Below are 13,179 nucleotides of genomic sequence, written 5' to 3'. Positions count from 1 at the left end.
ACAGAGTATTTCAGTTTGATTTTGAATTCTCTCTGAACATGTCATGCAAATATGTGATCCAACTCAGATGTATTCAGATTACAAGGCTTGCTGCTCTCAGGACTACAGCAAGGTTACTTCCCCCACATTGTGGGTGTGGACAATATTTTTTTTTCATTTCTCCCTTTCTCAAAGTTTTATGAGGAGAACTGGTATGGATGATTTAACTCATATCTGAAGATGATTGAAGGAATGCAGTTGTCCAAGCAGAGATAATTAGGATGAGGTTCAACTCTGTTCTAGCAGACTTATCTTCTTGTGAAAACTAATGTTTCAAAGTCTTGCCCTGTTAGCGGGTTCAGCTGATGTGGATGTGGAGCTGGATCTGGAGCTCAGATTTGCTCCCAGATCCACAACTGGGAAAATAGCCTAAATGATCCAGTTACCTGCATTGCACATTAGGTATGATTTCCATGTACTTTTCTACATGGAACACAGTTCTACTTCCATTGAATTCAGTGATAAAGGTGTTACAGGTAGGTACCCTGTGCCAAATCCAAGTTACAATATATTCACACAGATGGGAGGATGTGTTCTGTCTTGCCAATCATGCAAGAAGTACATTTATACTGTCTACAAATTAGGGTACAGCTGGCTTGAAAGGAGAACGTGGTCCCCCTGGCCAACCTGGATTCCCTGGAGTACGTGGTGATAGAGGTTTTCCTGGCCCTCCTGGGATAGGCACTGCAGGGTTACCTGGTGACAAAGGAGACAGAGGCTTTGCTGGAACCCCAGGTTTACCAGGCCTTCCAGGTAATGCTATAGAATGCATTTTTTTTAAGTCTCCTTTAAAGTGTCCTTTAAGGTGTTTATAAGTGGGAATCAACTTAGGGGATCACTGGAATTTAAGATGGAAAGAAAAAGACTAATTTAGATCAGTTTACTTTCAACAGTTTACTTGCACATCTTTGAAGGCATTTTTCTTTCTTTTTTTTTCTATCAGGCCAAACAGGATGGTTTAAAGTTATCCTAAACCTAGTTCATTGTAGTTTTCTATGGATGTTCTATAAAAAAAACTTCATAAAAAGACAGTTTTAATGGTGTGGAGGGTCTAACACTGCTGGCAAGGTGAATGAAACTCCTCTGTTTAATTTCATCAGTTTGGACTTAATACATCTTTACATTCACAGGGGCAAAGGGTGAAGCGGGACGAACTATACCGCTTCCTGGACCTCCTGGGGCAGATGGCCTTCCTGGGCCACCTGGTTTCCCTGGACCCCAAGGTACAGTGTTCTGTTAATCTTTCTCTGATCATCTTAATGTTTCTGTTTCCCAGAAGTTAACATTGGTATTAACGTTTGTCTTGTTTTCACTTGCAAAGGTGACAAAGGGAATCCTGGGCTTCCAGGGATACCTGGCCTGCCAGGAGAAAAAGGTGCTGTTGGACAGCCAGGTATAGGGTTCCCTGGACCTCCGGGACCCAAAGGTAAGATAAAGTTATCCATCTAACAGAGCTGGTGTAACTGAAGTGTGGATGGAGGACTGCACTGTCATCCAGCCATGGCTACACGAGGAGATCTGCAAGGTGTAGCAGAAGAACTTCCCTTGTGAAAGTCCACAGACACCACAGCGAGGATACTTTCAAGGCACACGTGCTTTGTGCAGTCATGTGGTGCAGATACAGGCAATGCTACTGCCAGAACAGAAAGTGATATAGTGCATCCTGTGTTGCAGCAACTGAGGTTGCTGATAGATGAGATGGCCTTGCTGAAAGATGATTTAGGTTGGTGAAAGGTGATTTAGGTTGCTGAAAGATGATTTAGGTTGGTCAAAAAAACATGTTAACATAAGTATGACATTTTTGTACCAGAGCTCACAGGTCTGTGGTATCCCAGGTGGATGGGAGTGTTTGGTCAAAATACCAGCAGATTCAGTAAAAGTTTAGGCTTCCCCACATGGCCATTGTCAGGGTGTACACATAGCTTAGAGTCTATAAGATCATACTCTCATTTCGGATTTTTGGGAGATGTATTTTGTAATGCTAATGCTACTCATTCTGGACTAGATGACTGAGCTTTCAGCAGCCACTTAACTGCCATTCTCTCTCTCTCACACACCATGAACTGGGAGGGTCAGATAGACTTTTAAAAAGAAAAGGGAAATCTTTACCTGTGAACACCTCTAGTTCTTCCAAATCTGACATGACACAAACCTGAACAGAAAAGTTCCATGGCATCTAGAAAAGGATTGCTATACGCTCTTAAATGCCAGCAAAAAAGGAACGACATATCCAAACCTTTTATTTCCAAGACTCTTCCTTGAATGCAGCTCTGCCCCGTGACTTTCCGGGGGCTTAGCCTGAAAGCTGGATTTCCCACTCTCTGAGATCTTTGTGAAAGGAGCTTCATCTCAGTTTAGTGAGCATTATCTTTAAGTGATCTGCAGAATGTTGGCCATCTTCTTTCCTCCATTCCTGAGGGATGTTCCTTGGGCCAGCTGTGGTACAGGAACATATGTGACCCTCGGGGATATGTGTAGGACATGTCACATTACGTATACTGTACAAAAAGTGTTGATTCACCAAGATGGCTTTTGTTCTGCATCCCTCAGTCTTATGCCTCACACATTTAATTACCCTCTCTGAAGAAGACTCTGGAAACACATCTTTGCAGGTAGAATATTTCTCAATGATGTGAACCCACAAGGCTATTAATTAAAGAGCAGTCACTCCATATTTGTTCCTTTTGGGTTTGAAACTCAATGCTTAAATCTCTGTTGAGAACACTGACATTTGGGAGCTGCCATTTTTTTCTCTAGAAATTTGATAAAAGAGACTACACAGACCTTTTTGAACATGTTCCTCCAAGGATGTGAACAGTTCAGTTAGAAGTTTGAAGAAACGACAGGTGACATTTACAGGGACAGACAGCAATGATGTGAGTTTTATTTTGTTTTGTGTTGTAGGTTTTCAAGGTCAGCCTGGCTCACCTGGTCTACCAGGGACTCCAGGAACCCCTGGCCTGGATGGTTTGCCAGGTACACCAGGTTTACAAGGTCAAAAAGTAAGTATCTGTTGCTGATACTGTTTTCTGTGACTTCATGTTAACAGGAATCTGAGAATCTGGGAAAAGATTCTGCTTTTTAAAAAACTGCCCTTCATCTTATGTTTCCCACTGTATATGCAAAGGAACAAAGTAGATGAATGCTTTATGTTAACTCTGAATGGCTTATGTATGTGCAGCGTTCTTTCTGAATGATTTAAATACAGTCAATGAATGAATTTGTGGTTCTGCTGTATTGATTCCCAATCTGTTGTGTTTCTGTGGCTAGGGTGAACCTGGTGTAGGTCTCCCTGGCCCTAAAGGATTACCAGGCCCCCCAGGCCCAGCTGGCATCCCTGGAGAAAAGGGAAATCCAGGACTGCCTGGCTTACGTGGTGAGCAAGGATTCCCGGGCATACCTGGACAGCAAGGATTCAGAGGTAACATTGCTGAAAAAATAAAGATACATCTTTGTATTTATATTTCTTTTTTATAGTTTCTCCCCTGTAGAGGCAACAAAAAGCCTATTCACCACTTAAGTCCTACTGATAACTCAGGGCATTCTCTTTTTTCCTTTCCCTCTCCTCCCTTTCGCCTACCTCTACTGCTAGTAAATGGCAAGCAGCGAAAAGCAACGGTTCCCCCAAGCCCAGGCAGGAGGTATTAGAGGCTGAAATGAGGTTTTGTTGGCCAGATATTTCCTAAGCATCTGTCTAGCATCTTCTGGAAACAAGATCTCAAAGACTCTCATCTCTGTCTCCCCACAGGTGACCCCGGCCTCCCAGGACTGCAAGGCTTGCCAGGCCCCCCAGGTGCACCAGGGCTGGGCCCACAGGGATCGCCAGGGCCTGCTGGACAGCCAGGACCCCAGGGACCACCAGGTGAGAGAAAAATGCTCCCATGCTGGTGCTTGGAAGTGGATTTTTTGGCATAAACAGATGGTGTTCATAAATTGCTTGTGACTTGCTTTGTGCGTGGGGTGCAGGAAGCATGGCAGCAGACCTCACCCATCTGGTCCAAAACACAAGGCAAGGGCAGAGAAAATATCTGCCATTTTGTTCAGTTTCCTCAGGTTATTGTGGGTAATATGTACAGGATCGAGGCTGCACACAGGAAATGAGGAATATTTCTGCTCTCTTGACGTTACAAGAGAAACTCTTTGAGTCTTCTGCCACGTAATTTCTGAACCACGGGAGGACATTTTGGGGTATGCTTGTTAACTGTGTTTCCTTTGTTCTGCTAGGAACTAATTCTGTATCTTCTCTTTTTCCTAGGATTTCCTGGAATAAAAGGAGAAAGGGGCTTCCCTGGTATCCCGGGTCTAGATATGCCAGGACCAAAAGGCGATAAAGGTAGCCAGGGCCAGCCTGGAGTACCAGGGTCTGTGGGGTTACCTGGCCTGCCGGGTCCACAAGGGTCTGTTGGACTGAAAGGATCAGCAGGTAAACACGCTTACTGCTGGGAAAGTAATCTTCTTCCTTGGAAATTGGCATCTTTGACAGCTGTTTTATTAAGTCCTGGTAGCATGCCCCTTCACTCAATCAGGAATTGATCCTTCAAGGAACCTGAGCTTGAGGAAAACACATGGGCTGCTATCAGCAAAGCCACTCTGTGCATGTATAGCTTTAAACTCATACTGGAGTCTTTTGGTGGATCAAATCCAGCTATATGCAGGAACTAGGCTTTAACCTGTAGTAATGGAAGATGATTATTCTGTGTAGTTTCAGTGATAGAATGTGGTTTTAATAATGCCTTTGTTAATGACAGCATTGCTTACTGTAGTTGCAAGTTTTAAGAATCTGTCAAAAACCTATTACAAACCATGTTTTATTCTGTATTTCCTAACACAATTTTTACTGTTGTTTTCTCTGTCAAGCTATTTAGATTAGATCATCCTCTTTATCCCTTTTTTCCTTAAGTAGTGCATTTCCTGATATAATTGGGAGTAAAACATTCCACTTCTCATACTTCTTTACACCTCTTGCCTTATTTCTGTTATTCACTCTACCACTTCGGTTTCAGGAGCCAAAGGAGAAATGGGAGTTATGGGAACTCCGGGACTGCCAGGGACTCCTGGACCAGTTGGAGATCGAGGGTTGCCTGGTGAAAAAGGTAAGGCAGAGACTTTCTTAAATTCTTCTCATACATTTTAAAATTGACGTTTTTCCCAACTGAAGACAAGTCTGGAAATAACCAAATATAGAGAGTATGCTTGGCCTAAAGGATGTTTTATGTCAAATAACTTCCCTCTAAGTTAGAAATAATGTAATCTAGAAAACCATATCCTAGGAGCAGTCGTATCTGGGCACTGAGCCAGGAGTTTTGGTCTGTTCTTCAACAACATAAGGGTTGGCTGGTTGAGAGTATGCTGTAGATATTACTCCAAGAGAAACACTTTGTTTGAAGTTATAAATAGCCAGCAAGAAGGACTTAATTAAATCCTTCAAACAGTGCTCAATATTTAAACTCTTCAACTCATATTCCTATTGTTTTGAGAGGGTCTCAAGCTAATGTCTGTGAAGCAGGTAAAAGATACCAACTTTTTCGATAGTTATTGTGAATTCCTGGCATAGAAAAATCTGCATATGAGATAAAAGATGTGGGTATTCAAGAGCATGGTAGCCCATGCTCAACATTTAATAAATAGCTAATTTAATTTGTTCTTGTCTACTAAATCTTTTTGCAAAGTTTTATATGCCTCTATAACATTCTGTGCTCTTCCTTTATAGGTAGCCCAGGTTTCAAAGGGGTAGTTGGACCACAGGGTGATCCAGGCGTCAAAGGGGATAAAGGTGAAGCTGGTCTCCCAGGAGTACCTGGAAGCATGGATACCATGGACATGGTTAGTCTCAAAGGCCAAAAGGGAGATCCAGGAGAAAAAGGTAACTTTAATCTCTAACTAAAGTTAGAGCAACAGTACCTGGAATTCTGTTGTATCTTAGTTTAGACATCAAGTTTTAAAGCAAGATTAAAGAACTTTACACAATAAAAGCAGATATTTTTCTAGCATCCTCCAACTCCATAGAAACAAAGATCAATCACAGACTTAAAGGGTTTTGGTTGGATGGAAAAGGCTCAATTTGCTATTATAAAATCAGTTTTTACCTCATTTCTCAGAAGACTCTCTGAAAAGAAAAAAAAAAAAAAACAAAACTTAAAATTAGGAACTAAAGCTTGCTAGAAGAGTAAAGCTTTCTTTCATGTAAAAAATATAGATTTCACTGTTTTCACCATGAAGACCATCTGATTCTGTAAGAAAAAGTGGTCAGCCTTTTTTGGCATACAAATGTTTCTTTGGGACCTGAAGAAATTTCAGGAAAGACACATGTGAATGCCACTGATATTGAAAGATTACCTTACATCAGACTGGAAACACCTGGAAATATACAGAAGAAAATCAATCAGCTTTCTATTTAGAAATGTAAAAAATAATATTTTATATATTTAAAAATATTTTTATATATTTTAAAAATATATTTTATATATTTTATTATTTGTCCTTTTTTATTATGATGTACCTTTTATTAAAAATCCCCATAAGAGATTTTATTTTGATAAATAAATGATAACTGTTTTTTGTTAAAATAGAAGTGTAGAGCTGGAAGGGAGCTACTGGGATCATGTAGTCTGCCATTTCCCTCAACCAAATCCTTCATCCTTTCTTTGTATATTGTGTTTTCTGAAATAATTATCATCCTTCTTACCCCTTCTGAATTCTCCCCAATTTGGCTGCATCCTTGCTACATTGCACTGTGGTGAAACAACTGAAGGACTCAGGCCCTGCTGGAATGAAATTTACCAGGGTTATGGACTGAGAGGAAGGGCAGGACCAAGTGTGGAGTACACCTGCCTCTAAGCTGAGATGCAGCTTCTGACCACACTTGTGAATTTGTTGAAGCTCTCAGCCTGTAAGAATTTCATCTAGATTCCTTTCTCTCATTTGTGTCTGATCTTGATGTGGTGGTGTGAAAAGCCTTAAAACAAGGCTACATAGGTTGTTTTTCATTACCTCCTTTTCTGCTATTGATCTATAGGTTGACTGGTTGATAGTTTTATTACCTTTCCAGAAATCAAAATCAGGCACAGTGGTTACATGCATATAAAGAAGCCTGTGCTGACAGGTTCAAATGGTTAATTTCTTTTGTTTCTAACTTCTTCACCCCTCCAGCACTAATAATACACACTTCCAAACTTGTATGTTCTATCTTTTCCTGACCCCACACAGTCTGCAGATTAGCCTGGCTCATGCAGCATGGAAGGGTAGGCTCCAAACAGACCCCAGACTGCAACTTTCTGCTGTTGTTTGTCTCATCCTCTTTAACCCAGAGATAACTAGTACCAGTAGAGAAAAAATAATCTAGTTATATTCCATAACTTTCCTCATCGGTTTGCTGCCTTCGTCTCTCTAGTTATGAATATCACAGTAATGTTTTAAAAAACTTGTAACATACAAACAAAAAATACAGTATTTTAATGGAAGATTGTCAGTAATGTTTAATAAAAAAGGTTGGGTTTGGACATCTTGAGATTTTTTTTAATAAATCCTCTTACTTAAAAGCATTCAGCTACCTATCTTCAGTAATGTATTGTCCAGCATCTAGATACAACACTAACAAAAAGGATTATAACCAGAAAGCTTGAACATTGCGGTTGAAGAAGAGGCATGCTGCAGAATAAGAAATGGAGCCTTCTGCAATGATGAAGTTGCTTTAATATTAAATAGAACTGAGGAAACAGAAAATTTCTGCCTGTGAACTGGTGGCTCGCATTTACCTACATAGACAGCAGAACAGTCAAATCAATCATTTTTGTTAACACCTGATATTGTCTGGCACTTCAGAAATAACTCATTAATCTAACTCAAAGATAAGTGTTCGTTTGCAAAACACTGAGTTTCTTTTAAAAATATAATTTGTCTTGTAATCTGTGCAGACACCTGCAACATTTTATCAGTTTGTAGCCTTCCTTCAGTGCTGGCTTGAGTGGAGGGTTGTTGCTCAAGTTTGACTCTGCCCTACAATGTATGAAGCTTGAATTCAGCCATTCCCTTGTTCAGCAGAGAGAAGCAACAGAGATAAATAAAGTAATTAGAAGGATCGTTACATGGCATTACAGTAAATTTTGATAAAACTGATCAGTGTTTGTTTTCTTGTTGTCCAGGGGACCATGGACCAACAGGAGAAAAAGGGTTACGTGGAGAGTATGGAGAACCAGGAATTCCAGGAAAGGATGGTGAACCTGGTACTCCAGGACATCCAGGTATGTCTGAAGCTGGCAAAAGGAGATAGTGTTAATCGGGTATTTTAAACCACAGTAACTATCTGGACTCTTAATTTCTCTGCTGTCTCTAGGACCAAAAGGTGATCAGGGCCCCCCAGGGTACCCAGGAGATCCAGGAATTCCAGGACAAAAAGGATCAGTTGGTGAAATGGGTTTGCCAGGTACTGATTGCTGCGATTTTTTATTTTTTTTTTTCTTCAAGTTAATCTGGAGCATTGTGAGAGGCCTATCTAGAATATTAGGTGGTGTTGATCTACTAAATGATTGCAGTATTTGCAGTGCCTGAACTGTAGGCTTTGGGAACATTGCTTTTTCAATCTTATTATGATATACAAATAATTCACGTTAAATAGCTTCCTAACTTTCTACATGTGAGTCCTTTAGCCAAATGTAAAATGGTTATTTGTGCACCTTAAAGAAAGGACATATGTCAGATTTGTGTTTTTGTTGCAGGCAGGCAGTTTTTCAAGTGATATCTGGCTGTCTGGCTGTCTCTGTCTTTGTCTCTGCCTCTGCTAGAGTGTGAAATCCTTTAGGCTTCTTGTGTATTTTCCCCCTTCTAAAAAGCTCTGTGAGTTCCAGTGCATTGCACATTATTGATAAACTGTAGTGCTCTGGGAAGAGTGTTGATGTGGAAGGGAATGGAGAAGAACCTGTATCTCAATAAGGGAACTTTGTCTCCATTCAGATGGCCTTGTGCCTAATGTATTTAGGAAATCAAAGACAGAAGACTGACGTGGGGGTGGGGACCAGAAAAAACTGCTACAGCAGAGTTCCTTTGTCACTGCTTGTCTTGTTAGACACTAATGAAATCAACATAAACTTTTAGTCAAATAATATTTTTAGCAGCAGTTCTGCTTACTATTAATCCAAGATTATAACCTTCTTTTATCAGGAGAGCTTATCTTCCCATAAAAAGACCCCTTTAGATGGTGAATCTCAAAAGTGAATTTATTAGCTATTGTAGTGAGTTGTATTGTTTTTCTAGCTCTAAGTAGCTAAGGCAACCCTGAAAAATCCTTGGCAACACTGCTAAAGTGTCACCAGCTCTGAAACACACGTTTTTACTTTTCTTTTACTAGGAACACCTGGAGAAAAGGGTCTGCCTGGAGTACCAGGTTCACCAGGCACACCAGGGTTCCCTGGGCAAAAAGGTGAAAAAGGAGACAAAGGAGCAGCAGGTTTTCCTGGAATTGGCTTTCCAGGGTCTCCTGGTGAGAAGGTATTTACACCCCTAGGGATTTAATTGTCTTGTCTCTGCTGAGTACCTTATCTGAAAAGATGCCTTTGGCCTTTAAGCTATATAAGTTATATTTTCTATTATGCTCATTTAAATACTTGATGAGAAATTTGAATGGTGTGTATATGCACAGGTTTAGATGCATTCTGTTTGGTGGGACCGTTGCGTTCAGCATTCTCATTTATTCTGTCTCTTCAGCATATACTAAATTTACATTGCTAGAAATGTGGGGGAGGGGAAGAACTTTTAAAAACATTAAGGAAATAAAGTGAAAATGGCTTCTTGCAAACAGAGTAAATAGGTGTACTGAAATACAGTAAATACATTTTTAAGATATCGCTTTTTTCAGCTTCACAATAAAATGCTCTGATATGACTGAAAAGACAACTGTATTAATACTGTGTGTAAAGTTGATTTCACTTCTAATAGTATTCTGATAGGATTCTCGTTTGTTTCACATTACTTTTCCTAGTTATACAGTGACACTAATCCTGAATTTATAAGTAAAAATAAAACTTAGTAACTTGGTAGCAAATTTACTGAAGATTTAGAAAAGATTTTTTTGAAGATGATTAAGTGTAGTAAGTTATGAGGCTAATTTGGAAAAGCCTTTGTAAAATCTATTACAAAGATGCAGAGAAGACTGCTCATTTTCATATGTAGTTATTAAGCAATTGCTAAAAAGTCAATATTTCTGATAGTGCTAAATTTAATCTTAAATTATTTTGTTTCTAAATGCAAAAAGAGTGAAATTCTTTAGAAGTCCAAAAGATAAGAGGGGGTTACATATACCATTTGCAAATAGTAAAAGGTGTTTCAGAATTAATGTGTGGATTTTATAAAGTGTGCTGCTTCTTCTAGGGAGAACCTGGAAGAACGGGTAGTCCAGGTTTATCTGGAGACAAGGGTGAAAAGGGTAATATAGGAATGCCAGGAATACCAGGTGCCCCAGGTCCCAAAGGATCTCCTGGCATGGCAGGATTTCCAGGCAAGTGTTCTTGAGTTAATACAACAGAAAATGCAGTGCAAAAGTTATTGTCAAACTTACAGGTTCATATGGTGGATATTTCTGATGTCTTCTTGCTTTCTATAGGGAGCCCTGGCCGCCATGGAGAAAAGGGTGAAAAAGGACTTCCTGGCTTAAGTGGCATCCCAGGTTTAAAAGGAGAACCAGGTAGAAAAGACATATAAAATACTAAATGCTACTTAAAGTATTGTTTATCTCCAAGCAGTATCTCAAAGAAATAACATGGTCTACTCCCTTCATTCTGGCTCAGATGTTTCCTCTTATATTTGTTCATTTCAAACACTATGCTGTTTCCCAAGTAAATCTGAGTCAGTGTAGTATAGGGATAGTACTTCTTTTGCACTGTTAGTAGAAGAGATATTACTACCTTCCACAAGACTGGTTATTACTATAGCAATTAGTTTTATTGTTTTTGAGTGTTGGTTTAAAGTTGCTCCATGGGCTTAAACCTGAATCACCACATTGAGCATCATTGCACAGATGTTAAAGAGAGAGTAGAGTAATTCCATTGTTGTCAGGACTATAACAACATTTTTGAACATGGAATCTCGTGTTCTTAGTTTACTGGCTGCAGGATACATCATCTCACTGGACATGGACCATGCTATTCACAACTATTTGCAGGAGTTTCTATGCTCTGAACTCACTGAGATCTGTGATAATTAACTATATGAAAATCTGTAGTACTTGAGCCCTGTCTCACACTAATTTAATTCAGAACTAAGCTCAGAGAAAAGTCACACTGCAGTCATTATGCAATAAATATTTGGCCTTCGTGGGAGCAGAAGAATAAGTTAAGCTTTTTATTAGAGAAGAAAAATGTCTAAAAAAAGTGATGATTCATAGTTGCAATGAATATGGTGATGATTTTTCAGGTGAACCTGGTGTTCCGGGTCCTGCTGGTTCCATTGGTCAGAAGGGTGAACCAGGTTACGATGGGATTCCAGGTGCTGCTGGTGCAAAGGGTGAACAAGGTACTGTGACTGTCACGTTACATTGATGTGGTACAAAAATGCACAGACAGACTACACAAGAGCAGCTGGGAGAAGGGCGTGCTGGTTTTGAGATACTTTGGACTGGAACTTTTACAAAATGAAGTTAGTACAGTGTCTTGCAAACTATGGACTATCATCCATCTTTATAAAGTGGATGATATAGATAAAAAACTGTGTTTAATCAGTGTAATCATGAAAGAATTTCTTTCACAAAAGCTGGTAATATTTTAAAGAAAATATATGTTTTGGAATTAGTTTCATTTTGCAAGTTAGCTGGGAAATAATAGCTTGTCTTTCCTCAGTGTAGGATTTTCAATCATGAAGTACCCATTGTACTAGAAGCATTACCAATATGTAACAAAGACAGTCTCTGCCCTGAAGAACTTTTTTCTAAACCACTTAGATTTTATATTTGCGGAATGGAGTTTTGTTTGTTACAGTTTATATGTAACTGCAGTTCTGTCTTCTCATTTTTTGCTGCCTTTATATTCCAGGTATTCCAGGTAGAGGACTTCCAGGATTTCCAGGTGCAAAGGGAGACAAAGGTAAAACACTTCTTTAAACAAGCAGCTAACCTCCCTTCCAACATACTACAAATATAATTCTGTCATTCAGACATACTTTCTACTTCATTATTTTACATGCTATACCTTTTCAGAGCAGGCAGAAACTCAGAGGCTCAAATACTAATTTCTGTTACAGTGGAAGCATCTTGGACATGAGTTAGATATGCCCTAAAATAGGTAATTATTCATAGTGTGGAATTTACTGCAAGCTGTGCTGTGATGAGGTAATATAAATAACTCCCATATTTGTGTGCTGTGCTTTTGATTCCAAGTATTTCTGTTTTCCTACTAATTTTATAAGAATCAAAGTCTAGTGAAGCTTTATGCACTAGATAGCTAAAGACAATAATTTTGTTGCCAAGATACTACAGTATTTTATTGTTTTTACCTGAGTCTGTTGTACAGCCCTGATGCAATCTTATTCGTTGCTAAAATAGGTGTTCTTTGTAGCTCAGTGGAGCATGTCTAAACTATGCACAGGAGCATGGTGCAGAGGTGCCAAAAATAAGAGACCAAGTGAGGTCTTACTGAAAACTTATTACCTGGACTCAGGACTTACTAGCTTGAGTACAGGCACATAGCTATGACAATTTGAAGACCACTTTTGGTCTTCACAGATCTGTCACTACACTGTGAATGACTTGATTGGCTGGAGTCCATGCTTGTCCAAGGTGTCTGTATGCACCATGTTCCATTCTACCAGGTAAGTATGTCCTAGATACTAGACTGCAGTAGACACAAACTCACAGCTCAGTAAGGCAAGTAAAATGCTAGACTGTGAAACCACTTTTCCGACCCCACTCATCTCTTCCATTTTGTTAGCACAGCTCATTTAAAGAGAACTGGTCTTAGAGTAAGTAGATATACAACTGACATCATTTGTGTTCCAGAAGTATTGTAGTTCCAAAAAGCAAGTCCAGGATTTAAAGACCCTGTTCTGTTTAGGCGAAGAGCTGGAAAAGTGTTCTTTATACATTTTATTTCTCCTATAGATTAGCTAGTATAAAATATATTATTTTTCTTCAATCATGATCGAAAATTCAACTAAATT

General features: G+C 39.4%; 1 protein-coding gene across 3 annotated transcripts in view; it reads left to right on the top strand.

The window, feature by feature from the left end:
• The window catches only part of COL4A1 (collagen type IV alpha 1 chain), a 132,106-nt gene that overhangs the window by 97,415 nt on the left and 21,512 nt on the right, over positions 1 to 13,179 (top strand). For 2 of the 3 annotated variants that reach the window (XM_035565605.2, XM_035565606.1), the window contains exons 26-41: positions 624 to 792; positions 1,170 to 1,262; positions 1,361 to 1,465; positions 2,944 to 3,041; positions 3,310 to 3,460; positions 3,788 to 3,901; positions 4,295 to 4,462; positions 5,043 to 5,132; positions 5,750 to 5,902; positions 8,181 to 8,279; positions 8,372 to 8,461; positions 9,383 to 9,522; positions 10,402 to 10,528; positions 10,634 to 10,714; positions 11,443 to 11,541; positions 12,057 to 12,107. In XM_035565605.2, coding sequence (XP_035421498.1) covers positions 624 to 792; positions 1,170 to 1,262; positions 1,361 to 1,465; positions 2,944 to 3,041; positions 3,310 to 3,460; positions 3,788 to 3,901; positions 4,295 to 4,462; positions 5,043 to 5,132; positions 5,750 to 5,902; positions 8,181 to 8,279; positions 8,372 to 8,461; positions 9,383 to 9,522; positions 10,402 to 10,528; positions 10,634 to 10,714; positions 11,443 to 11,541; positions 12,057 to 12,107 — 1,828 coding nt within the window. Of the gene's footprint in view, positions 1 to 623; positions 793 to 1,169; positions 1,263 to 1,360; positions 1,466 to 2,943; positions 3,042 to 3,309; positions 3,461 to 3,787; positions 3,902 to 4,294; positions 4,463 to 5,042; positions 5,133 to 5,749; positions 5,903 to 8,180; positions 8,280 to 8,371; positions 8,462 to 9,382; positions 9,523 to 10,401; positions 10,533 to 10,633; positions 10,715 to 11,442; positions 11,542 to 12,056; positions 12,108 to 13,179 lie in introns of all 3 variants that reach the window. The other variant, XM_050708416.1, reaches the window with a different exon arrangement.

This window comes from Cygnus atratus, chromosome 1 (assembly GCF_013377495.2).
Source record: "Cygnus atratus isolate AKBS03 ecotype Queensland, Australia chromosome 1, CAtr_DNAZoo_HiC_assembly, whole genome shotgun sequence".
In the NCBI taxonomy this organism is placed as follows: domain Eukaryota; kingdom Metazoa; phylum Chordata; class Aves; order Anseriformes; family Anatidae; genus Cygnus; species Cygnus atratus.
This window is presented reverse-complemented; position numbering and strand designations above follow the sequence as displayed.